This window comes from Coregonus clupeaformis, chromosome 15, assembly GCF_020615455.1.
Source record: "Coregonus clupeaformis isolate EN_2021a chromosome 15, ASM2061545v1, whole genome shotgun sequence".
In the NCBI taxonomy this organism is placed as follows: domain Eukaryota; kingdom Metazoa; phylum Chordata; class Actinopteri; order Salmoniformes; family Salmonidae; genus Coregonus; species Coregonus clupeaformis.
In genome coordinates, this window is record NC_059206.1 from 35255080 (window position 1) to 35281696 (window position 26617).

A 26617-nucleotide genomic window follows, 5' to 3' on the forward strand; every position below is an offset into this window, starting at 1 on the left:
AACTGACCTAAGAAATTAATTTTTACTAGGATTAAATGTCAGGAATTGTGAAAAACTGAGTTTAAATGTATTTGGCTAAGGTGTATGTAAACTTCCGACTTCAACTGTATATGGGTGATTCTCCAGAATGGCCACATGATGAGTAGTTTATCTGCAAACATTTTGGAGAAAATGAGTGAGCAAGTTGGTAAATCTTTATGTATTATTAATTAAGAAGTGTCACTACCGAATATATAATATATACAAAAATATGTAAAGTACGGTTTTGGGACTAAAATACAGTGCCTTGCAAAAGTATTCATCCGCCTTGGTGTTTTTCCTAATTTGTTGCATTACAACCTGTAATTTAAATTGATTTTCATTTGGATTTCATGTAATGGGCATACACAAAATAGTCCAAATTGGTGAAAAAATTCAAAAAAATAAATAACGGAAAAGTGTTGCATGCATATGTATTCAGCCCCTTTGCTATGAAGCCCCTAAATAAGATCTGGTGCAACCAATTACTGTCACGCCCTGACTCAGGGGACTCTTATATGTTGAGTCAGGGTGTGTATATTCCTTGTTGTGCTTTTTCTATGTGTGGGATCTAGTATGTATAGTTCTATGTTGGCCGGTGTCGTTCCCAATCAGAGGCAGCTGTCGCTCGTTGTCTCTGATTGGGGACCATACTTAGGCAGCCTATTGGCACTGTCTAGTTGTGGGATCTTGTTCCTGGTAAGGATAGTTATGTGTCTACTTTAGGACTTCACGTTTCGTTACCTTTGTTGTTTTGTCGTGTGTTTATAGTTCAATAAACATGTACGCATATCAACGCTGCGCCTTGGTCTGACCCGTCATTCAACGAACGTAACAGAAGATCCCACCAAACAAGGACCAAGCAGCGTGCCCAGGCGGAGCGAATGGCCATGTCACAGGTGGGCAATTTGTGGTCATGGGAAGAGATATTTGCGGGGAAAGGACCATGGGCTAAGGTAGATGCCCAGGCAGGAGAGGAGCAACGGCAACACGGAGGAGGCCGGTCGAGGAGGAAGCCCGAGAAGCAGCCCCAAGAAAACATTTTTTGGGGGCACACAGGGTGGTTGGCGGAGCCTAGTGTCAGAGCAGAGCCAACTCCCCGTACTCACGCAAGGAAGCGTATGACTGGGCAAGCTCCGTGTTATGCAGAGCTACGTACTGTGTCGCCAGTGCGCCGGCACAGTCCTGTACGTCCTGTGCTTGCACCACGCACGTGCCGTGCGAAGATGGGCATCCAGCCAGGACGGGGTGTGCCGGCTCAACGCTCCTGGTCTCCAGTACGCCTCCTCCGTCCCGCATATCCTGCGCCAGTTCTACGAACTGTATCGCCAGTGCGCATGCACAGCCCAGTGCGTCCTGTGCCAGCGCCCCGCACGTGTAGTGCGAAAGTGGGCAGCCAGCCAGGACGGGTTGTACCAGCTCTCCACGCCAGACCTCCAGTCCGCCTTCATAGTCCGGTCTGGCCCGTTCCTGCTCCTCGCACCAAGCCAGTGGTGCGCGTCGCCAGCCCAGCCCGGCCTATTACTGCTCCTCGCACCAAGCTAGTGGTGCAGGTCGCCAGTCCGGCCCGGCCTGTTCCTGCTCCTCGCACCAAGCCAGTGGTGCGCGTCGCCAGTCCGGCCCGGCCTGTTCCTGCTCCTCGCACCAAGCCAGTGGTGCGCGTCGCCAGCCCGGCCCGGCCTGTTCCTGCTCCTCGCACCAAGCCAGTGGTGCGCGTCGCCAGTCCGGCCTGTTCCTGTTCCTCGCACCAAGCTACTGGTGCGCGTCACCAGTCCGGCCCGGCATGTTCCTGCTCCTTGCACCAAGACAGTGGTGCGCGTCGCCAGCCCGGCCTGTTCCTGCTCCTCGCATCAAGCCAGTGGTGTGCGTCGCCAGTCCGGCCCGGCATGTTCCTGCTCCTCGCACCAAGCCAGTGGTGCGCGTCGCCAGTCCGGCCCGGCATGTTCCTGCTCCTTGCACCAAGACAGTGGTGCGCGTCGCCAGCCCGGCCTGTTCCTGCTCCTCGCATCAAGCCAGTGGTGTGCGTCGCCAGTCCGGCCCGGCCTGTTCCTGCTCCTCGCACCAAGCCAGTGGTGCGCGTCGCCAGTCCGGCCCGGCATGTTCCTGCTCCTTGCACCAAGCCAGTGGTGCGCGTCGCCAGCCCGGCCTGTTCCTGCTCCTCGCACCAAGCCAGTGGTGCGCGTCGCCAGTCCGGCCCGGCCTGTTCCTGCTCCTCGCACCAAGCTAGTGGTGCATGTGTCCAGTCCGGCACGGCCCGTGCCCGTTCCATCGGTGCCAGAGCAGTCCGCTCCACCGGGGTCCAGTCCAGCTCCGGCCAGCGGTTCCACTCCGGAGCCAGAGCAGTCCGCTCCACCGGTGCCTGATCCAGCTCCGGTCAGCTGCTCAACTCTGGAGCCAGAGCAGTCCGCTCCACCGGTGCCTGATCCAGCTCCGGTCAGCGGCTCCACTCCGGAGCCAGAGCAGTCTGCTCCACCGGTGCCTAGTCCAGCTCCGGTCAGGGGCTCCAGTCCAGACCATGACGTCAGCCCCTCTCCAGGTTCGGGGTCTCCCACAACAGGGACCAGACAGGGCATGGCGTATCGTGGGAGGAAGGAGAGGGGAAGCAGCGCGCCGAGGTCCAGACCAGACCAGTGGCGCAACAGGGAGGCGGAGAGTGAGAGGTCGTTTCCTGTAGGTCTTGACCAGGTTTGCACACACTGCAGCAGGGATTTTGGCCCACTCCTCCATACAGACCTTCTCCAGATCCTTCAGGTTTCGGGGCTGTCGCTGGGCAATACGGACTTTCAGCTCCCTCCAAAGATTTTCTATTGGGTTCAGGTCTGGAGACTGGCTAGGCCACTCCAGGACCTTGAGATGCTTCTTACGGAGCCACTCCTTAGTTGTCCTGGCTTTGTGTTTTGGGTCGTTGTCATGCTGGAAGACCCAGCCACGACCCATCTTTAATGCTCTTACTGAGGGAAGGAGGTTGTTGGCCAAGAACTTGCGATACATGGCCCCATCCATCCTCCCTTCAATACGGTGCAGTCGTCCTGTCCCCTTTGCAGAAAAGCATCCCCAAAGAATGATGTTTCCACCTCCATGTTTCATGGTTGGGATGGTGTTCTTGGGGTTGTACTCATCCTTCTTCTTCCTCCAAACACGGCGAGTGGAGTTTAGACCAAAAAGCTCTATTTTTGTCTTATCAGACCACATGACCTTCTCCCATTCCTCCTCTGGATCATCCAGATGGTCATTTGCAAAATTCAGACGGGCCTGGACATGCGCTGGCTTGAGCAGGGGGACCTTGCGTCCGCTGCATGATTTTAATCCATGACAGCGTAGTGTGTTACTAATGGTTTTCTTTGAGACTGTGGTCCCAGCTCTCTTCAGGTCATTGACCAGGTCCTGCCGTGTAGTTCTGGGCTGATCCCTCACCTTCCTCATGATCATTGATGCCCCACGAGGTGAGATCTTGCATGGAACCCCAGACCGAGGGTGATTGACCGTCATCTTGAACTTCTTCCATTTTCTAATAATTGCGCCAACAGTTGTTGCCATCTCACCAAGCTGCTTGCCTATTGTCCTGTAGCCCATCCCAGCCTTGTGCAGGTCTACAATTTTATCCCTGATGTCCTTACACAGCTCTCTGGTCTTGGCCATTGTGGAGAGGTTGGAGTCTGTTTGATTGAGTGTGTGGACAGGTGTCTTTTATACAGGTAACGAGTTCAAACAGGTGCAGTTAATACAGGTACTGAGTGGAGAACAGGAGGGCTTCTTAAAGAACAACTAACAGGTCTGTGAGAGCCGGAAGTCTTACTGGTTGGTAGGTGATCAAATACTTATGTCATGCAATAAAATGCAAATTAATTACTTAAAAATCATACAATGTGATTTTCTGGATTTTTGTTTTAGATTCCGTCTCTCACAGTTGAAGTGTACCTATGATAAAAATTACAGACCTCTACATGCTTTGTAAGTAGGAAAACCTGCAAAATTGGCAGTGTATCAAATACTTGTTCTCCCCACTGTATGTATAGTTCTATGTTGGCCGGTGTGGTTCCCAATCAGAGGCAGCTGTCGCTCGTTGTCTCTGATTGGGGACCATACTTAGGCAGCCTATTGGCACTGTCTAGTTGTGGGATCTTATTCCTGGTAAGGTTAGTTGTGTGTCTACTTTAGGACTTCACGTTTCGTTTCCTTTGTTGTTTTGTCGTGTGTTTATAGTTCAATAAACATGTACGCATATCACGCTGCGTCTTGGTCTGACCCGTCATTCAACGAACGTGACAATTACCTTCAGAAGTCACATAATTAGTTAAATAAAGTCCACCTGTGTGCAATCTAAGTGTCACATGATCTGTCACTTGATCTCAGTAAATATACACCTGTTCTGAAAGGCCCCAGAGTATGCAACACCACTAAGCAAGGGGCACCACCAAGCAAGCGGCACCATGAAGACCAAGGAGCTCTCCAAACAGGTCAGGGACAAAGTTGTGGAGAAGTACAGATCAGGGTTATAAAAAAAAATCTGAAACTTTGAACATCCCACGGAGCACCATTAAATCCATTATTTAAAAATTGAAAGAATATGGCACCACAACAAACCTGCAAAGAGAGGGGCGCCCTCCAAAGCTTGCGGACCAGGCAAGGAGGGCATTAATCAGAGAGGCAACAAAGAGACCAAAGATAACCCTGAAGGAGCTGCAAAGCTCCACAGCGGAGATTGGAGTATCTGTCCATAGGACCACTTTAAGCCGTACACTCCACAGAGCTGGGCTTTACGGCAGAGTGGCCAGAAAAAAGCCATTGCTTAAAGAAAAAAATAAGCAAACACGTTTGGTGTTCGCCAAAAGCCATGTGGGAGACTCCCCAAATATATGGAAGAAGGTACTCTGGTCAGATGAGACTACAATTGAGCTTTTTGGCCATCAAGGAAAACGTTATGTCTGGCGCAAACCCAACACCTCTCATCACCCCGAGAATACCATCCCCACAGTGAAGCTTGATGGTGGCAGCATCATGCTGTGGGGATGTTTTTCATCGGCAGGGACTGGGAAACTGGTCAGAATTGAAGGAATGATGGATGGCGCTAAATACAGGGTAATTCTTGAGGGAAACCTGTTTCAGTGTTCCAGAGATTTGAGACTGGAATGGAGGTTCACCTTCCAGCAGGACAATGACCCTAAGCATACTGCTAAAGCAACACTCAAGTTGTTTAAGGGGAAATAGTTAAATGTCTTGAAATGGCCTGGTCAAAGCCCAGACCTCAATCCAATTGAGAATATGTGGTATGACTTAAAGATTGCTGTACACCAGCGGAACCCATCCAACTTGAAGGAGCTGGAGCAGTTTTGCCTTGAAGAATGGGCAAAGATCCCAGTGGCTAGATGTGCCAAGCTTATAGAGACATACCCCAAGAGACTTGCAGTTGTAATTGCTGCAAAAGGTGGCTCTACAAAGTATTGCTTTGGGGGGTTGAATAGTTACTGTATGCATTCTCAAGTTTTCCGTTTTTTTGTCTTATTTCTTGTTTTTTTCAGCCCCAAACATATTTTGCATCTTCAAAGTGGTAGGCATGTTGTGTAAATAAAATGATACAAACCCCCCAAAAATCCATTTTAATTCCAGGTTGTAAGGCAACAAAATAGGAAAAATGCCAAGGGTGGTGAATACTTTCGCAAGCCACTGTATATGTTTGCTGGGATGTACGTCTGTCCAAATGAAAGATAGCCAGCCATACGTTAGCTATGGGGATTCTTTAAAGTCCAAAATAAGTCAAAATTGTCGAAACCGAAATGATCACAACCTGAACAATTGACACCATAGAGTTATATAGAGTTTGCATCTCCATTTTAAAGTTGCATGTGCCATGCTCTACCAACTGAGCTACAGAGGACCACCATGTGGGTAGTGGACAATTGCACAGTTCAGGAAACATTTTAGAGCATTGAGATGCATAGCCAGCAGGGGGGCTCCAACCCTCCAAGAGTCCAAACATTGACATATATTTGGTCAAACAATAGACGTCTATAATGTACTGTACTGTACTGCGCTCTACTCTACTGTACTGTACTGTACCCTACTCTAATGTACTCTACTGTACTGCACGGTACTGTAATGTGCTCTACTGTACTCTACTGTACTGTACCATACTCTACTGTACTCTACTGTGCTGTACCCTAATCTACTGTACTGTACTTGAGTTTCTTACAATTGAAGGAAGGGCCCATGGACTCTTGATCTAGTGGTCTTGAGACCACTCAAGACCACATACAAATGTTGGTCTTTATACAATGGGGGGGTCTAATCCTGAATGCTGATTGGTTAAAACCGCATTCCAGCCGGTGTCTATTCCACAAGATACCACCGGTTAAGTCTATGACATTAAAATGCCTATTTACTCTGTTCCATCTGACTGTACAATCCACTGTCTCATCAGCCCAGCCAGGCAATTTATAAACTTGATCTCCACTATAAAAAGCATCTAGACATTATCTCTCAATTCTTTTAGACTAACATTTCGTTTTCAGCAGCAGAGATTTGTATAAACCTTGCTGTCTGTCTCTCCGACATTTGCAACATTGTTTCAATATTCAAATTCGATCTCCAGCTGTCCCATAGTAATGAACGTGACGGGACTCGGGATGAGACAGACAGGTAGGCAGCTTTTCTCAACCAGTCGAAATCATGAATCAGCATCATTTTTATGGATATATACAAACTATCAATAGAAAACAGGTAAAACAAAACGAAGTGCAGCTAGTTTGAAGTCTTTCCAGCTTCAGTTTGAAGTGATTGTGTTAGCTGTGTTGTTGGCTAGCTCCTCTGAACAACAGTGTCCTGACGAGAGGGCACATTTTCTATGCCAGGTGAAATTGCGCATCATTAGCTCATTGTTATGGATGTATCCAAATAAATGTCACTAGAAAACAGCTTAAACAAATGCAAATGCAGCTACTCGTTGTTATTCTGGCTGCACTGTTTGATGTGACTGTAAGTTAGCCGTTGTTGGCTATCTAGCGAGCAAGGGATAAGAACGTTGCCAGCCAATATGACAATGGAACATTTAGAACGAACGACTGGGTCGCGTCCATAGATACAGAACAAAAAGACTGAACGGCTTGGTCACGTCTCTGGCAACCGAACCAATAGAACGACCAGCCGGCTTGGGTAGCACAATTCAGGAAACATTTTAGAGCATTGAGATGCATAGCCAGCAGGGGGGTTCCAACCCTCCAAGAGTCCAAACGATAGACGTCTATAATGTACTGTACTCTACTCTAATGTACGGTACGTGCTCTAGTGTACTGAGATCTACAGTACCATACTCAAGTTTACTCTACTTGAGTTTCTTACAATTGAAGGAAGGGCCCATGGACCACTAGATCAAGAGTCCATGGGCCCTTCCTTCCTAACCCGGACGACCCTGGGCCATTGTGCACCGCCGTATGGGACTCCCGGTCATGGCCGGTTGTGACACAGCCTGAGATTGAACCCGGGTCTGTAGTGACGCCTCAAGCACTGCGATGCAGTGCCTTAGACTGCTGCGCCACTCGGGAGGCCCTCAGTTGACTACTTTTAAATTTTGGAAACACTCAATGGCAATGTCTATACTAAAATGGGTTATATCCATCTAGCGTCCTCCATTTATCTCTATGATTCACACTTGACACCTAAATGCCTGTTGTTTTGCCAATATAAAGATAGGTAAAGTGATAATTTAAACATCGAACAACATAAACAATTTGATGCATAAGTAATTCAATCAATCAGGTTTCAGATTAATACAATCAACATTTTACATTTTACAGAGAACAATAGAGATGATATTTCTCTAAATAAAATGTAAAGGTTTTGAAAATCATGCTAAAAATCATTTTTTTACTATTTTGTTAATTTAGTATGCAAATTAAATTTCTAAAGTGAATCTGTAATAGAATGTTAATCAAAATGATCACTACTGTGCATGGTTCTCCCTTTATTGCAACTTTTTCACTAAGTTTCGGTTGTGATAAATTTAGTAGGGTGGTAAGGAATTCAGGTAAATATTTCAAATATGCAAAACAAACATAGTGTGTGAGTAGTATGTACTGTATGTCTACCTGTGTGCTGAAAGTTTGGTAAAAATGGGATACACATTTATTTAATTTTTTTACCCCCAATTTGCACCACTTCTGTAGAATGACCCATGTAGGGAGAAAGACAGGATCCTTCCTGGCTTGCCATGATTGGCTGAGATAATGGAGGGGCTGGACATGCCGAGAGATGAGTCCTGATTTGTCTGTCATGTCACAGGCTTCTGTCTATAACAGATTGGGGCCTTCCCTGGTCAGTATGACTGCAAAAGTGTTGCTACAGCTCTCAACAACATTGCTGCCCTGAACGTTTTGTTTATTCCATATATAACTATGTGTTGTTGTTGTTTTTACCGCACTGCTTTGCTTTATCCTGATCCAAGATGGCGTAGCAGTGCGGTCGTGTACTCTGTTGTGTGTCCGTGTAAATAGCCAGTTTTTTCTTTTTTTTTGTATTTTGTTGTATATATTCCCCTATCATACTTTTCATCCTTCTATTAAATATACTTTCCTGCAACCCGCCTCACTCAATGTGGAACGGATTCTATTATGTACTTATCTTTTATCTAGAATCTCCAGTTGAAACTAGCTAGCCAGCTAATTAGCTTCTTGCTATTAGCCACCATTAGCGGTTTTCACCCAGAACATTGGATTTTCTGCCGGAATAACTGAATCACTGGACCTTAACACCGGATTGCAACCAGCTAGCCGCAACCGAATGGATGTTGCTGTTGGCTAATCACCACTGCCCCCGAAGCAAGCACCAGTTAGCCTTGAGCTAGCCTCGAGCCAGGCCCATATCCCGGGTATCTACCTCTCTGTCTACCGGACGGGAGTAGCCAGCTAACTAGCTACTTGCTATTAGCCACCATTAGCAGGTTTTTTCACCATTGTCCGTGGCCTGCACTACCTACCAGCCAGCTTTAGCCTGGACAATTATCGGCCAGTCTGCACAGCACGTTATCGACCCAGAACATATCGGATTCTCTGCCGGAATCACTGAATCACTGGACCTTTAACACCGGATCATCGCAACTAGCTAGCTGCAACCGAATGGATGTTGTGGTTGGCTAATCAGCCTTGAGCTAGCCTCGAGTCAGGCCCATCTCCCGGCTATCTACCGCTCTATCAACCGGATGGGACCTCCTAGTGTCGACACGGAGCCCCGCCGATACATCAGGACTGGTCTGCCGACGTAATCGTTTGTGGTTTCAACAGGCTTACCGTTGCGACGACCACGAAGATCCATCTGCTAGCCCCGGCCCGCTAGCACACGCAATTCAACAGCCGTGCTTCCTGATCGCCTGTGCTGTAGCACCAACTCGAACTGCTCTCGGACTCACATTGCTGTTCACTGGACCTTATGATCACTCAGGTGCACAGCTGATGCCTGCTGGACTGTTCCTTTACACGGTACCCTATCCTGTTTTATCTGTTTAGCCTCAGCCCAAACTTTCATCGCCATTACCAGTTGTTGTCTCTCTCGAATAACACCTGTGATTGCTTTATGCCTCTCTCCCATGTCAATATGCCTTGCCTATTGCTGTTCCAGTTAGTTCTTATTATACAATTTCACTGTAGAGCCCCAAGTCCCTCTCAAACTGCCTCAAATAGCTCCTTTGTTCCACCCCCCATACACGCGGAGACCGGCTCAATCGGTGCCTCCAGTGACGCTATCTCTTTCATTGTTACCCAACGCTTAGGTTTACCTCCACTGTACTCATATCCTTCAATATCCTTGTCTGTACACAATTTGTAAGTCACTCTGGATAAGAGCGTCTGCTAAATGATGTAAATGTAAATATCCTTGTCTGTACATAATGCCGTGAATCTATTCTACAATGCCCGGAAATCTGCCCCCTTTATTCTCTGTACCCAACGCACTAGAAGACCAGTTCTTAAAGCTTTTAGCCGTATCCTTATTCTAGTCCGTCTAGATAGAACTGCCAAAGGGGGTGGAGTTGCAATCTACTGTAGAGCTCTATCATACTATCCAGGTCTGTGCCCAAACAGTTTGAGCTCCTACTTCTAAAAATCCACCTTTCTCTCACTGTTGCCGTTTGCTACAGACCCCCCTCAGCCCCCAGCTGTGCCCTGGACACCATATGTGAATTGATTGCCCCCCATCTATCCTCAGAGTTCGTACTGCTTGGTGACCTAAACTGGGATATGCTTAACACTCCGGCCATCCTACAATCCAAACTAGATGCCCTCAATCTCACACAAATTATCAAGGAACCTACCAGGTACAACCCTAAATCCGTAAACATGGGCACCCTCATAGATATCATCCTGACTAACTTATCCTCTAAATACACCTCCGCTGTCTTCAACCAGGATCTCAGCGATCCCTGCCTTATTGCCTGCATCCGTAACAGGTCCGCGGTCAAACGACCATCCCTCATCACTGTCAAATGCTCCCTAAAACACTTTAGTGAGCAGGCCTTCCTAATTGACCTGGCCCAGGGATCCTGGATGGATATCGATCTCATTCTGTCAGTAGAGGATGCCTGGTTGTTCTTTAAAAGTGCTTTCCTCTCAATTTTAAATAAGCATGCCCCATTCAAAAGATTCAGAACTAAGAACAGATATAGCCCCTGGTTGTCCTCAGACTTGACTGCCCTTGACCAGCACAAAAACATCCTGTGGCGTACTGCATTAGCATCGAATAGCCCGCGATATGCAACTTTTCAGGGAAGTTAGGAACCAATATACAGGAGCAGTTAGGAAAGCAAATGCAAGCTTTTTCTAACAGAAATTTGCATCCTGTAGCACTAACTCCAAAAAGTTTTGGGACACTGTAAAGTCCATGGAGAATAAGAGCACCTCCTCCCAGCTGCCCACTGAGGCTAAGAAACACTGTCACCACCGATAAATCTACAATAATCGAGAATTTCAACAAGCATTTTGCTACGGCTGGCCATGCTTTCCACCTGGCTACCACTATCCCGGCCAACAGCTCTGCACCCTCCGCTGCAACTTGCCCATGTTCCTTCTCCTTCACACAAATTCAGACAGCTGATGTTCTGAAAGAGCTGCAAAATCTGGACCCCTACAAATATCTGGGCTAGACAATCTGGACCCTTTCTTTCTAAAATTATCAGCCGAAATTGTCGCAACCCCTATTACTAGCCTGTTCAACCTCTCTTTTGTAACGTCTGAGATCCCCAGAGATTGGAAAGCTGCCGCGGTCATCCCCCTCTTCAAAGTGGGTGACACTCTAGATCCAAACTGTTACAGACCTATATCCATCCTTCCCTGCCTTTTGAACGTTTTTGAAAGCCAAGTTAACAAACAGATCACCGACCATTTCGAATCCCACCGTACCTTCTCCGCTATGAAATCCGGTTTCCGAGCTGGTCATGGGTGCACATCAGCCACGCTCAAGGTCCTAATCGATATTATAACCGCGATCGATAATAGACAGTACTGTGCAGCCGTCTCCATCGACCTGGCTTTTGACTCTGTCAATCACCGTATTCTTATTGGCAGACTAAATTGCCTTGGTTTCTCAAATGACTGCCTCGCCTGGTTCACCAACTACTTCTCAGATAGAGTTCAATGTGTCAAATTGGAGGGCCTGTTGTCTGGACCTATGGCAGTCTCTATGGGGGTGCCACAGGGTTTAATTCTCGGGCCGACTATTTTCTCCGTGTATATCAATGATGTCGCTCTTGCTGCTGGTGACTCTCAGATCCACCTCTACGCAGACGACACCATTTTGTATACATCTGGCCCCTCATTGGACACTGTGTTAACAAATCTCCAAACAAGTTTCAATGCCATACAACACTCCTTCAGTAGCCTCCAACTGCTCTTAAACACTAGTGAAACTAAATGCATGCTCTTCAATCGAACGCTGCTGGCACCCGCCCACCCGACTAGAATCACTACTCTCGGCGGGTCTGACCTAGAGTATGTGGACAACTACAAATACCTAGGTGTCTGGTTAGACTGTAAACTATCCTTCCAGACTCACATTAAGCATCTCCAATCCAAAGTTAAATCTAGAATTGGCTTCCTATTTCGCAACAAAGCCTCCTTCACTCGTGCTGCCAAACATGCCCTCGTTAAACTGACTATCCTACCGATCCTTGACTTTGGCGATGTCATTTACAAAATAGACTCCAACACTCTACTCAGCAAATTGGATGTAGTCTCTCACAGTGCCATCCGTTTTGTCACCAAAGCCCCATATACTACCCACCACTGTGACCTGTACGCTCTTGTTGGCTGGTCCTCACTACATATTCGTCGCCAAACCCACTGGCTCCAGGTCATCTATAAATCACTGCTAGGCAAATCCCCGCCTTATCTTAGCTCATTGGTCACCATAGCAACACCCACCCGTAGTATGCGCTCCAGAAGGTATATCTCACTGGTCATCCACAAAGCCAACACCTCCTTTGGCCGCCATTCCTTCCAGTTCTCTGCTGCCAATGACTGGAACGAACTGCAAAAATCTCTGAAGCTGGAGACTCTTATCTCCCTCACTAACTTTAAGCATCAGTTGTCAGAGCACATTACCGATCACTGCACCTGTACACAGCCCATCTGAAATTAGCCCACCCAACTACCTCATCCCCATATTGTTATTTATTTTGCTCATTTGCACCCCAGTATCTCTATTTGCACATCATCTCTTGCACATCTATCATTCCAGTGTTAATACTGCATTGTAATTATTTTGCACTATGGCCTATTTATTTTCTTACCTCCATAACTTGCTACATTTGCACACACTGTATATATATTTTCTGTTGTATTTTTGACTTTATGTTTTGTTTACCCAATATGTAACTCTGTGTTGTTGTTTTTTATCGCACTGCTTTGCTTTATCTTGGCCAGGTCGCAGTTGTAAATGAGAACTTGTTCTCAACTGGCTTACCTGGTTAAATAAAGGTGAAATAAAAAATGTAACTGGTGCTCATGAACTTGTTTAGCTAGCTAAACAAAGGAGACAAAAGAGACTCATTCAAATGTAAAATCAAAGAGATGGGTGGGGTGTGAACGATGCTGAATGGGTTTACACAAAGAAGAGCTCTCTAGCTAGTGTGAAAACCTCTGCAAAATCTCTCAGGGGCTTTTTCTCAAAAGTGGGGTTACAAGTTTATTTAGCATAGATTCCAACTTTTTCTCCAACTGCAGTGTATGAAATACCAGTTTGAAGCTCTGAGTCTGTAATTTTATAAAATGTAAAAAAACAAACATAATTTTGAGTTTTGGAAGAAAATCCCAGGGGTCTCAATATATGTATGCACAAAATATGCACTTTTCGTGCAAAAGTTGAAATATAGGTGAAAATGTGCTTATCTGCCTGCAAGCTTTAGACCATGCGTACGCACAGTTTCTAGTGTATTGCAAGAAGGCAAAAGTAGCTAGTAGTAGCCTTGTGCAGGAATACACAGTATGATGACACTCTTATTCATAACAAAAAAACAGGTAGCTAAATATAATTACAAGATGCAATCATTTACTGTTAGTGAGAAGATCGAAAAGTGATTTATTTTGTCTTTCAATTAAAAAATAATTAGAAATAGGCATCTATTTCCTATTATTTATTTCATTTCCATGATCAATGCAAAATAAATTCCTCACCTTTTCTGATTGTGATGGTTTCATATTCGCGAAAAAGCCTATAGGCCTACAACAAGTTAGGATAGGCTACCATTCGTCCCATCTCTCATTTAATTGGACCCACTTCACAGGAGTAAATAGATAAGCTATTTCAAGTATTTTTCTCTATTTGACCCGATCCGAAGCACAGTTTAACGGTAGAACAGACTGTTCACCTTTTCCATTGACATTTGTAGGCTTCTGCGTCTGAATACTGTAATGCCACATTTCTTGAGTAGACAATATTTCATTTATAAACATAATACAGTACATATACAGTATCATAACCATTGCAGATTCCTCAACTTTTCTGGCCATGAGTTCATATTTCCGAAGTAGCCATACAACGAATTACCATGTGCATCTCTCATTGTGCCTATTAGATATTATAATTTCAAGTTTTTGCATCCGAAAGGGAGCGTGGTTTATAACATACAGTAGAATTTAACAGGTGAACAGACAGTTGATCTTTTGCATTGAAGTGTGCAGGCTACCACTGTAAGCAGGCCTACTGTAGGCTTCTTTTCATTTTTTTCACAGAGTAGACAAGTAGACAATGTGGAAAAAGTAAATGCAAAACTTTACAGGTCCACAACAATGTGCAAGTCTTTTTGTCATTCTGCCAACCTCTCCAAAGACATCAAGTTTGCCATGCATTGCTATTTCCTTAGATACTGTCTTGGCCTAATTCCAATACTTCCAAAGTATACAGGAAATAAGGGCGTTATTGTCACCATAAAAGGTCAATGATGGCTGTTTTTCAGGCGGAGTATAATGCTTGATCACACACACACAGTTTCACAACAGGTCTGATTTATAATGGCAAACATGCGTATGTATAGTGTGCGGCAAGTTTTAAAATCTGTATATTTTAGTGCATGTGCCATCTTTTCAGAAAAAGCACATGCAGATATTTAGTGTTAAATGTATGCAGAAGTTATAAATTAGGCCCAGAGCTGACTGAGAACATCTGATAAACATCTGATCTCTGCATGTCTGGCAGACATATCAGTGTGGATGTCGGATCACCACCTCAAATTGAACCTCGGCAAGACGGAGCTGCTCTTCCTCCCGGGGAAGGACTGCCCGCTCCATGATCTCGCCATTACGGTTGACAACTCCATTGTGTCCTCCTCCCAGAGTGCAAAGAACCTTGGCATGACCCTGGACAATACCCTGTCGTTCTCCGCTAACATTAAAGCGGTGACCCGATCCTGCAGGTTCATGCTCTACAACATTCGCAGAGTACGACCCTACCTTACACAGAAAGCGGCACAGGTCCTAATCCAGGCACTTGTCATCTCCCGTCTGGATTACTGCAACTCGCTGTTGGCTGGGCTCCCTGCCTGTGCCATTAAACCCCTTCAACTTATCCAGAACGCTGCAGCCCATCTGGTGTTCAACCTTCCCAAGTTCTCTCATGTCACCCCGCTCCTCCGCACACTCAACTGGCTTCCAGTTGAGGCTCGCATCTACTACAAGACCATGGTGCTTGCCTACGGAGCTGTGAGGGGAACGGCACCTCCTTACCTTCAGGCTCTGATCAGACCCTACACCCAAACGAGGGCACTACGTTCATCCATCTCTGGCCTGCTAGCTCCCCTACCTCTACGGAAGCACAGTTCCCGCTCAGCCCAGTCAAAGCTATTCGCTGCTCTGGCACCCCAATGGTGGAACAAGCTTCCCCACGACGCCAGGACAGCGGAGTCACTGACCACCTTCCGGAGACACTTGAAACCCTACCTCTTTAAGGAATACCTGGAATAGTATAAAGTAATCCTTCTTCCCCCACCCCCCATAAAAAATAAAATAATTGTCCCACTGTCTATCATAAGTTGAATGCACCAATTTGTAAGTCGCTCTGGATAAGAGCGTCTGCTAAATGATGTAAATGTAAATAAACAACATTTAAGAGAATATCTGAAATGTCTATATTCAAGAGAATTTCCACAGCTGTTCAAACCAGACATGACAGTGAACAAGCATCGACTTCCTATCTTTCTCTATAGTCACAGTCTGGACTCCCCTCTCCTCCTCTTGGGGAAGAAAAGGTCAATGATTGAACCCAATGACCCCATGGCACACACATCACACTGACCGAGGAGGCACACACAGTGAGCTAATGGCTAGAGCAATTACATTCTGCCTGCATCGAACAGTATAATTGAAATGATATGTCAGGCAGGCCCTTCTCTCTGAAGAGAAGGTCTGGCCTCCCAATACAAGGCAGCAGCAGGCTACCACGCACCACCCAAATAAGCTCAAATGGGTGGGGTAGGTGGTTGAGTCAGGAAGTGAGGGGAACTGAAATGCTGCAGTCCCCCGTTCTGTCCTCCTCTGTCCTCCCTCACGTTCCCGGCGATGATTTGATCCTCTCTCTGCTTACTATAAGGAGAGGTCACCTGGCATTTGCCATGGGGTTTTAATCACCATCTAAACTGGAGATCACACAATATGGCTTCTCCCGTAATAGTTTTGGGGAGCCTAATCTTTGCCAGCTGTGCCTGGTTTTGCCTTGATATAGACAGCCAGGTTGACAGGGAGCAGGGCTCCGCTGGAGGCCACACAATCCCAAAGCTCAAAACAAGTTGCCCCAACCAGACACTGATTTGTGTTCAGTGAGGGGAATCTGAGATCTGTGAGTGAAAGAAAGGCCTTTATATTGTTTAGTTCCCCTCCAGAAGCAGATCCAATGTTATATGACGTGACAGGAGTGTAGAAGCAGTGTTTTGGCAACAGGGGCCAAATGAATGACATGTTAACAGGTTCGATAATCGTCTGTGCCTTGTTATTTCTGTTATTTCTGTTTTGGACTTGTTGAAAGTTGGTGAAAGCGTAGGCAGTACCGAGTTGACGTCATTCGCACCTCCATACGCAAGCGTTAGTTGGAAATAATGAATGAATAACAATCTCCACAAGCCGCCGAGGTTATTTACAATAATGGCAGTTATATTTATGTGTATTGTCAGGGGTCAATTGAGAGAGTCTTGGCGGGCAGGCCACATAACACCCGTGTCCATGACCCAGACATACTGTAATGCCTGACCTAAATATGTAACACACACACACGCCCTTAAAGACCCACTGCTTCCAAACCCACCTTACTCATAGAGAGAGAGCCCTCCCTCGCTCCCTTGTATAGGTTACATCCTCTCTCTCTTAGCTGCTGTATTCTCTCTCACTGTGTAGTGTCCCTTCTAGCCAGGCACTTTAGAAGCATCCCTGGCTGTGTGTGTCTGTGAGAGAGTGTTAGTGTAGCCATCTTTGCGTGTGAGAGGGAGAAAGCACAAGTGTTTATTTCGAGTGGTGTTTCCATCTGAGTGTGTGTTTGCATGTGAGTGTGTATCCATCTGTGTGTGTGGTGGGGCATATGGGGGCATATGTGTACTCGCAGGAAAGCAGGAAAGCTACCTGCTTTTCGTGCCACCATCACGGAGCCCCAAAGGACTGGAATAAAAAGCAGCAGCGGTGCGTAACCGTGCTGGCGGTGTGTAACCCCCCCCACAGGCAGGCAGGAGAGCAACCAGGAGGGTAAAGGGTGTACAGGAAAGGGGTCTGGAGATGGTTATGGAGAAAGAGGCTGGGGTGAGAGGCTGGGCTGCGTCTTAGGCAGGATTACAAGCTGGGTCTGGGGCTGGGTATAGGGTTGTGCAGTGTGTGCAGTGTTGGGGCTGCATATAGGGAGGGGGCTGAGGCTGGGCAAAAGGCAGGGCAGTGGCTCACACTGAGGATAGAGAGGTGGATTTTTGAATGAGCCAATTTCATTATGAGGCTGGGTAAGGGGCTGCAGCTGGTGAGGTGTTTCACTACCAGTAGCAGGAAGGAAGGGTGTCAAGGTACTTTGAATGTGACATAAAACCATATCTGGTCTTCCTTTATTTCTCTTGTCCTCCTGTTTCTGCTGTCTGCTGAAAGAGCCTAAAGACAGACCTCTGGTCTTGACGAGCCCTTAGAGAGCAATGCCCTCAAAGAGAACTGACGATGTTACCATCTGGTATGTGGAGTATGCCATGACCAGCTGATGTGAACACATCTGAATACTGTGTTGGTTGACCTAACCATGCATAAACACAGCCCTGATGGTAGGAAGCAACCTGCCTATGTTTCCCTTCTATTCTACCATCCTTCTCTTTGCCTTAGGGCTCCTGTGAGATGCAGACAGTGAAGGAGTGTGTGTGTGTGTGTTTGTGGACGTGTGTACGTGTGTGTGTGTATGTGTGTGTGTACATGCCTACTTGCCTGTGTTTATGCACCTGTGATTGTGTCTGTGAGAGTGCATGTGTGCATGTGTGTGTGCATGTGTGTGTTTGTGGCGGTTAACCTCAGTGCAGTGAGCTCTCTCTCCTTGCTGGGGTTCAGTACTGTGTGAGTGGACAGGACAGCCATGGGTGGGCAGGCTGGCTGAGAGATGGGAGCGTGAGCCTTGCTGTTTGTCTCTGGCCTTTTGCAACTCATGAATATGTGCTAATTACGGATACCCCCCTCCGACGAAGCCACAAGTGGTTGCACCCAGACTGCACCAAGTCACGCATCAGCCCCTGATTTATTCTGATTATCAAAACATACAAAGACCATTCCTCCACAGACCACATCCAGAAACATAAAACTCTCTCCCTCCTACTTGCACTCCCCTCCTTCCTCCCCCTCCCCTCCCGACCCTCACCCTTCCTTTTCTGCGCTGTCTCTTTCTACTTTTAGCCTGCATGAAGCAGCAGATTTCTGGCTTGTCCGGGGCATTCCTCTCATTGTTGTGCCATTGAAAGGGGAAAAACAGACTTGAAAGGCATTCTGAGGCAAGCTCTATCAGGTTAATAGTCAATCTTAAACACATCATTAGGGATTGTTTATGCAAAAGATAAAGTAGGCTGGTAGGGGCAATTTACTGTTCCACCAATTATTTGAGTGTTAGCATACTTGGCCCTTGGAATATGCTAACTGCGAGGAAAGGTAAAACCTGAACGCATCCGTACGCCTGCCTTTCTGTTTGATTATTTTGTATTTATTATCAAAATGAAAAATAAAACGTTCTAGTTGGGCTAAATACATTCTAAAACACATTCTATCCCATTCAACATCACAAAGTCATTCTTACAGTGTATGGTAGCCCCCAACGACACTTTGTCATCACCTCGCAATTAACGGTTAACACAAAACAGGTGGCATATGATAACAGTGGAGACTAACTAATACAAAAGCACAAAAAAGGAAAAGAAAACAAAGGAGAAAAGCAATTAAAGGTGTACGGTGAAGGAAGAGCAGATCTGTTCCATAAATCGTGAGCAGCGGCAGCAGCAGCAGCTTGGTGGTATGCGGGCCAAGGCCACACATACGGTGGAATCATAATATGTATCTATGTAGAGTTTTGAGATAACACTGTAATGAAAAGCACTATACAAATTAAAGGTATTATTAATATTTTGATTATTTTAAGGACCATGTTGACTCAAGTCCCGCTCCACCACTCTGAAGACGCTGCAATGCAGCCTTGACCCCAGGATCAAACCTACTGGGCACAGATGTCAGTCAGTTCAACATCTAGTTTTGATTTACATTTGGTTGAGTTGTCAACTAACGTCAATTCAACGTGAAATCAACAAAACATTTCACCATGTCATTGGATTTAGGTTAATTTTTTTAAACTAAATTCCACATTGTCATCACATTGAATTACAGTCATCACATTGACATTTTTGTTGAAATGACGTGGAAACAACGTTGATTCAACCCATTTTTGCCCAGTGGGAAGGGACTGCTCGGCTCTGCTAAGACAAGAATGGCTTCCCTCACATACCCATCCTCCATTAAAAATGTTCAAGCAGTGTAAACACTTTTACATGGTTTTCGGACAGGAAATTACTGTGTGCCAAGCACTGTCCACTTAGAGAGGTTTATGATATTTTAAGTGTTATTTTTCCCAAGTGTTCTTATTAAACAAGATATTGGCCTTTATGGACAAAGCCTGTGATGTGTAAGCACAGCGTGTGTGAACTAGTGTTGATGTGCTCTCTTATTTCATTTTCGGTTCGATTTATGTGGTTTTTTCATAGAAGGATCTGGAAATGTATTGTTTTCTGAGTGTGCTGGTGGTCTCCACCATAAATTTTGTAATTTGACTTAATTTACAATTAATGTGTAAAGGCTGCTCATATATAATTTAATTACAACTTTTGGAATGAATCCAAGAGAGAGAATTTACACAAGCATAACATAAACGTTCAAGTAAATCATAAATTATATCAGTGGAGGATTAACAGAATTCCAAGAAAATTCCAGTAATTTCAGCATCTTTCTCAAAAGTGGATTTGGGTCCAACAGAGAACAACCTAATCTGTACATAGTCTCTGGCTCTTCTCCCGTGAATAAATACAGGCCTAGGTCCAGTTTGCATTTCATGTTTAGAAAGAGAAAACCTTCTAAACCTGGCAGAGGGAGAGCCGAAGTGTAGGAATGTGTTTGGGAAACCTCCTATACACAGGCCCCTTTCTGGGAACATGTCAAATCATTCATTCGTTCACTTCTTTCCTCCTCTCCTTACCATCCCCTTGTGCCCCACCGTCCAGACATATTCCCTGTGTTTATAAATTGGCCCGCATGACATAAACTGAAGCTAAGCTCCCCTTTACATCTTTGAAATCCCACTTTTTATTTTTGCTTTTAAACTGTTTTGACAGCTCTCTCTTTTTTCCACCACCCCTCTGAGCGCTGGAAACGGTTTGGTGCATGTCTGAATGAACAAGTGTGTCATTATTTTCCTGTAAGCTGACATGAAAGATATTTCACAACTTGTGAACTGGTGTTTGTGAGACACAGAGGTGTTCAGTGAGATATCATTGTAACAGTATCATGTGGCCATAAAGGAGCAAAGTCCTGTTTTCATACGGTTCTATAATGTACCATGTAGGGTCGGCTGCCAGAAGAAGTCTGATTTAATTTTGCCTCAGGGTTCGTGCTGCATAAATCTTTCCCTCTGGGCTGAGCCGAGGTGAAACTCAGAATGACTTGGAACACAATTAAGTGGCAAGTGGCAGGATCAATGTTGGAAAGAATCTCCCTCTTAAAAACTGAATTCATGACTTTTCTTTGCACTTGTGTCTATTTTCTGTTGAAACATGCACCATGTGTCCCAAGGCTAGCTTGGCATTTGTTTGTGTTGTACAACGTCTAACTGAAGAACAGTAGAGAGTGTATGCTAAGACAAAACAGCACACTTGTGGCAGATTTGGCACTTTATTTAAGAGGAACAGGAAATGGCTTCCAATCAGGTCAACATACAGTAAGTGTATTAACACTGCGATTGTCTCTCCTTCTTTCTCTTCCTCTCCATACATCTATTCACTCACTTTCTCACATTCTAAATATTTTCACACACTGCATAATGTACATACTGCACAATTTACATACTGCACAATTTAAACACTTGCCCCCCAATACCCCCTACCCCAAAACACGTGTAAATATTGGACTATAAATTGTTCCTTCCTGTATTTACTTGTATATCATGTGTATCCTGTACATAAGACTAATAAAACTTGAAAGTTGAAAGTTGAAACTTGTTCATCTTCTCTCTCTCTCTCTCTCTCTCTCTCTCTCTCTCTCTCTCTCTCTCTCTCTCTCTCTCTCTCTCTCTCTCTCTCTCTATATATATATATATATATATATATATCTCTCTCTCTCTCTCTCTCTCTCTCTCTCTCTCTCTCTCTCTCGCCCCCTCTCTCCCTCCATCTCCTCTAGGTGAGGTGTTAAGTCTGGTGGATGACCTGTTCTCAGGTCTGGGTTCGTCCTGTGTGGTGGCGGGTCGGAGGAATGGAGACCATACTCACTCTGTGCTCTACTCGCTGGTCTTCAAGTGCCTGGAGCCCGACAGCCTCTACAAGTAAGATCCCCCAACCTAAAACACTTTGGACCTGAGCCCGTATTCATAAAGCCTCTCAGAGTATGAGTGCTGATCTAGGATCAGGTCCCCTCTGTCCATGTACACTTTTTCATTATGATCTAAAAGGCAGAACTGATCCTTAGTCAGCACTCCTACTCTGAGATGCTTTATTAGTACAGGCCCCGATTTACTATGGCTTTGCACCATTCCAAGGGTGAAATGAAAACTAGGCTAAACAACAAGGTAGAAATTCAGGATAGAATAGGATAAAAAACGGATGTATTCGTTTTTGTTCTGTTGTTCACTTCTGCCAACTCTGTGGTAAATGTTGCACGACAGAAGTCAGTTGAGTTGTCGCTACATTAAACCCTTCTCACCTATACTGTGGTATTGTTCTAACCCGATTGACTTCATCATTTTCTGACCACACTTTTATGAGTTAAGTATTTCCCATTACAATAAAAAAACTCCTTCTTAACCAATGGCATCGTTGTCATTTTTGCATCTCTCCTAAACAGGAATGACTAAACACATATCACCAGCCAGCACCACATACTTTCCCTGGGTGTCTGTACTCCCATTGGCAATGGGACTTGTTTATGGCCATGTTTTAATTCCCCCCAGTCTGAACACAGCTGGTTCAAATTAGGCAGGCAGCACATATTTTGGTCTCACCAGGGTGGAAGTGGTGGATGCTGGTGTTATTGTTTCCGTTATTGTTCCATTTGTCATGAGGCCCTTTTCAATGGAGGAAAACATGGTCATGGTGAATAACGAGCATCACAACCAACCAACATGCTGTTTGTGTCACACAGAGACTGGAGGAGACTGGAGCCATTGACCAGTCGGTCTGTCTGGTGATCACAGTCTGGGGCGGTTAGCAAACAGACAAACAGACCACCCCTCCTAATCGTTCTATGGACATGACAATTAGTCATAAAGACTGTGAACCATAACACATTGAGCAGCACGGAGGACATGCACGGAGGACACACACACTTTGGCAGGTCAATTAGTTGCATGCACACGTCCCAACCCACTGCTACATACTAATATGTTCAGCAGTTGAAGCAGATGGACAGACATAAGTACAGCCTTGAGTCTATCGTCAACCATACATCCCATCTTGTATTAGGGTTGTCAGAGAACACTAGAGTTACCAGGGACAGCTGTTAGTCAACTTTACAGGTGTTTCATTTTGCAAAGGAGCTTCACTTAGTTGAGTCCTTGTCTTGGGTGAGTATCAAGATGGAGTAAAAAGAAAAGCCTATTAGTGGGAAAGTGGAGAAATGAAATGAAACCAGCTGAGTCCACATGGAGGCACTTGTGTGAATGTTCCATAAGCCACCCTGCTGCCAACAGACACTATAAAGGTTATGTGTGTCTGTGGCCCTGGTAGGCCTGTTGTTCGCTTAGTGTGCCTTTATTAATCCATACATCAACACAGTTGAAGACGTTTATGTTGCGCTGTTCGGAGGAGATCTCAGAGCGACAATACATTAATCTTCAGAGGGCCCAGGGGGCTGTGGCCTGCCTTCCCAAGGGCCATCACTGTGATGTGCATTTGATAGCAGCACTTTGTTCTACTTGGGTATCACTTCCCTGATCCCTCTTTCTTTTGTCTCCCCATCTTGAAGTCAAGTTAGATGGGCGAGGCATGCTCCGAAACCAAACAGGCCCCAGATGCAATCGAAGAGGGGACACTCCAATCATCACACTGTGTTCCTGTCCTCTGAGCTCTCCCACTGTTGTGTGGTGTTTTATGTTTATGGCCCCGGCTCACTGTTTTGTTTTGGGAAGCGGGCCCCTGCAGCTGTGCACGACACAGATAGGTTGTTGGTGCTTATGTTAAACAAGGGAATCAAGGAGGACTTCTGGGGGCAGGACTCCCCAGAAGCCAACAGTAGAAATCATAACAGCATGATAGTGAGAGTATATTGAGAGGGTTGATTTATTCAAGTTTCGGGTAGTAGGAGATTACCTTGCAATCAGTTGCAACTTCCCTTCTTTCCCGCCATCTGGCTTGCGCAACTTGGAGGTCAAGCCAACCGAGAGGGAGAGAGAATGTACTACAGCAAAACTTGGAAGCCTCTGCTTCACCCGTGCTCAATGTAGGGAGAGAGAGAGAGAGAGAGAGAGAGAGAGAGAGAGAGAGAGAGAGAGAGAGAGAGAGAGAGAGAGAGAGAGAGAGAGAGAGAGAGAGAGAGAGAGAGAGAGAGAGAGAGAGAGAGAGAGAGAGAGAGAGAGAGAGAGAACCACTCTGTAGCTGTGTTATCCGTGTCAAGGCACCCCCTCCAGTTTTGTTATTCCCAGATAAGAGCTCCATTTACGTCGGCATTACGTCTGTGGGCACACCTTGGTGCGGCCAACTGGGCTTCTCCTAATCGACGGGCTAGATAAGGTTTCCAGTTGCTGGGGGTTTGGTTTACATTTGATATACTCCAAGGTTGTCAGGCCTTAAAAATTCCTTCCCGGCCCTGGCATAGCTTGGCACTTGCTCTCTCAATCTCTCTCTCGCTCTCTCTCTCTCTCTCTCTCTCTCTCTCAATTCAATTTCAATTTAAGGGCTTTATTGGCATGGGAAACGTATGTTAACATTGCCAAAGCAAGTGAAGTAGATAGCAAACAAAAGTGAAATAAACAATAAATATTAACAGTAAACATTACATTCAGAAGTTCCAAAAGGATAAAGACATTTCAAATGTCATATTATGTATATATACAGTGTTGTAACAATGTGCAAATAGTTAAAGTACAAATGGGAAAATAAATAAACATAAATATGGGTTGTATTTACAATGGTGTTTGTTCTTCACTGGTTTCCCTTTTCTTGTGTTAACAGGTCACAAATCTTGCTGTTGTGATGGCACACTGTGGTTTTTCACCCAGTAGATAAGGGAGTTTATCAAAATTGGGTTTGTTTTCGAATTCTTTGTGGATCTCTTTAATCTGAGGGAAATATGTGTCTCTAATATGGTCATACATTTGGCAGGAGGTTAGGAAGTGCAGCTCAGTTTCCACCTCATTTTGTGGGCAGTGTGCACATAGCCTGTCTTCTCTTTAGAGCCAGGTCTGCCTACGGTGGCCTTTCTCAATAGCAAGGCTATGCTCACTGAGTCTGTACATAGTCAAAGCTTTCCTTAAGTTTGGGTCAGTCACAGTGGTCAGGTATTCTGCCACTGTGTACTCTCTGTTTAGGGCCAAATAGCATTCTAGTTTGCTCTGTTTTTTTTGTTAATTCTTTCCAATGTGTCAAGTAATTCTCTTTTTGTTTTCTCATGATTTGGTTGGGTCTAATTGTGTTGTTGTTGTTGTCCTGGGGCTCTGTGGGGTCTGTTTGTGTTTGTGAATAGAGCCCCAGGACCAGCTTACTTAGGGGACTCTTCTCCAAGTTCATATCTCTCTAGGTGATGGCTTTGTTATGGAAGGTTTGGGAATCGCTTCCTTTTAAGTGGTTATAGAATTTAACATCTCTTTTCTGGATTTTGATCATTAGTGGGTATCGGTCTAATTCTGCTCTGCATGCATTATTTTGTGTTTTTCGTTGTACACAGAGAATAGTTTTGCAGAATTCTGCATGCAGTCTCAATTTGGTGTTTGTCCCATTTTGTGAATTCTTGGTGGTGAGCGGACCCCAGACCTCACAACCATAAAGGGCAATGGGTTCTATAACTGATTCAAGTATTTTTAGCCAGATCCTAATTGTTATGTCGAATTTTATGTTCCTTTTGATGGCATAGAAGGCCCTTCTTGCCTTCTTTCTCAGATCGTTCACAGCTTTGTGGAAGTTACCTGTGGCGCTGATGTTTAGGCCAAGGTATGTATAGTTTTTTTGTGTGCTCTAGGGCAACGGTGTCTACATGGAATGTGTATTTGTGGTCCTGGCAACTGGACCTTTTTTGGAACACCATTATTTTTGTCTTACTGAGATTTACTGTCAGGGCCCAGGTCTGACAGAATCTGTGCAGAAGATCTAGGTGCTGCTGTAGGCCCTCCTTGGTTGGTGACAGAAGCACCAGATCATCAGCAAACAGTAGACATTTGACTTCAGATTGTAGTAGGGTGAGGCCGGGTGCTGCAGACTGTTCTAGTGCCCTCGCCAATTCGTTGATATATATGTTGAAGAGGGTGCTGCTTAAACTGCATCCTTGTCTCACCCCACGGCCCTGTGAAAAGAAATGTGTGCGTTTTTTGCCAATTTTAACCACAAACTTGTTGTTTGTGTACAAGGATTTTATAATGTCGTATGTTTTTCCCCCAACCCCACTTTCCATCAATTTGTATAGCAGACCCTCATGCCAAATTGAGTCAAAACCTTTTTTTTTATCAACAAAGCATGAGAAGACTTTGCCTTTGTTTTGGTTTGTTTGTTTATCGATTAGTGTGTGCAGGGTGAATACGTGGTCTGTCATAGGGTAATTTGGTAAAAAGCCAATTTGACATTTGCTCAGTACATTGATTTCACTGAGGAAATGAAATAGTCTACTGTTAATGATAATGCAGAGGATTTTCCCAAGGTTGCTGTTGATGCATATCCCACGGTAGTTATTGGGGTCAAATTTGTCTCCACTTTTGTGGATTGGGGTGATCAGTCCTTGGTTCCAAATATTGGGGAAGATGCCAGAGCTAAGGATGATGTTAAAGAGTTTAAGTATAGCCAATTGGAATTTGTGGTCTGTGTATTTTATCATTTCATTGAGGATACCATCAACACCACAGGCCTTTTTGGGTTGGAGGGTTTGTACCTGTAGTTCATTCAATGTAATTGGAGAATCCAGTGGGTTCTGGTAGTCTTTAATAGTTGATTCTAAGATTTGCATTTGATCATGTATATTATTTTGCTGTTTGTTCTTTGTTATTGGGCCAAAAAGATTGGAGAAGTGATTTACCCATACATCTCTGCTTTGGATAGATAGCTCTTCGTGTTGTTGTTTGTTTAGGGTTTTCCAATTTTCTCAGAAGTGGTTAGAGTCTATGGATTCTTCAATTGCATTGAGCTGATTTCTGACATGCTGTTCCTTCTTTTTCCGTAGTGTATTTCTGTATTGTTTTA

General features: G+C 45.2%; 1 protein-coding gene across 1 annotated transcript in view; it reads left to right on the top strand.

Annotated features, from left to right (window-relative positions):
* Positions 1–26617, top strand: part of LOC121582487 (astrotactin-2) — a 537985-nt gene that overhangs the window by 472695 nt on the left and 38673 nt on the right. Inside the window, exon 20 of the mRNA XM_041898306.2 lies at positions 21423–21564. Within this exon, the coding sequence (XP_041754240.1) occupies positions 21423–21564 (142 nt within the window). The remainder of the gene's footprint in view (positions 1–21422; positions 21565–26617) is intronic.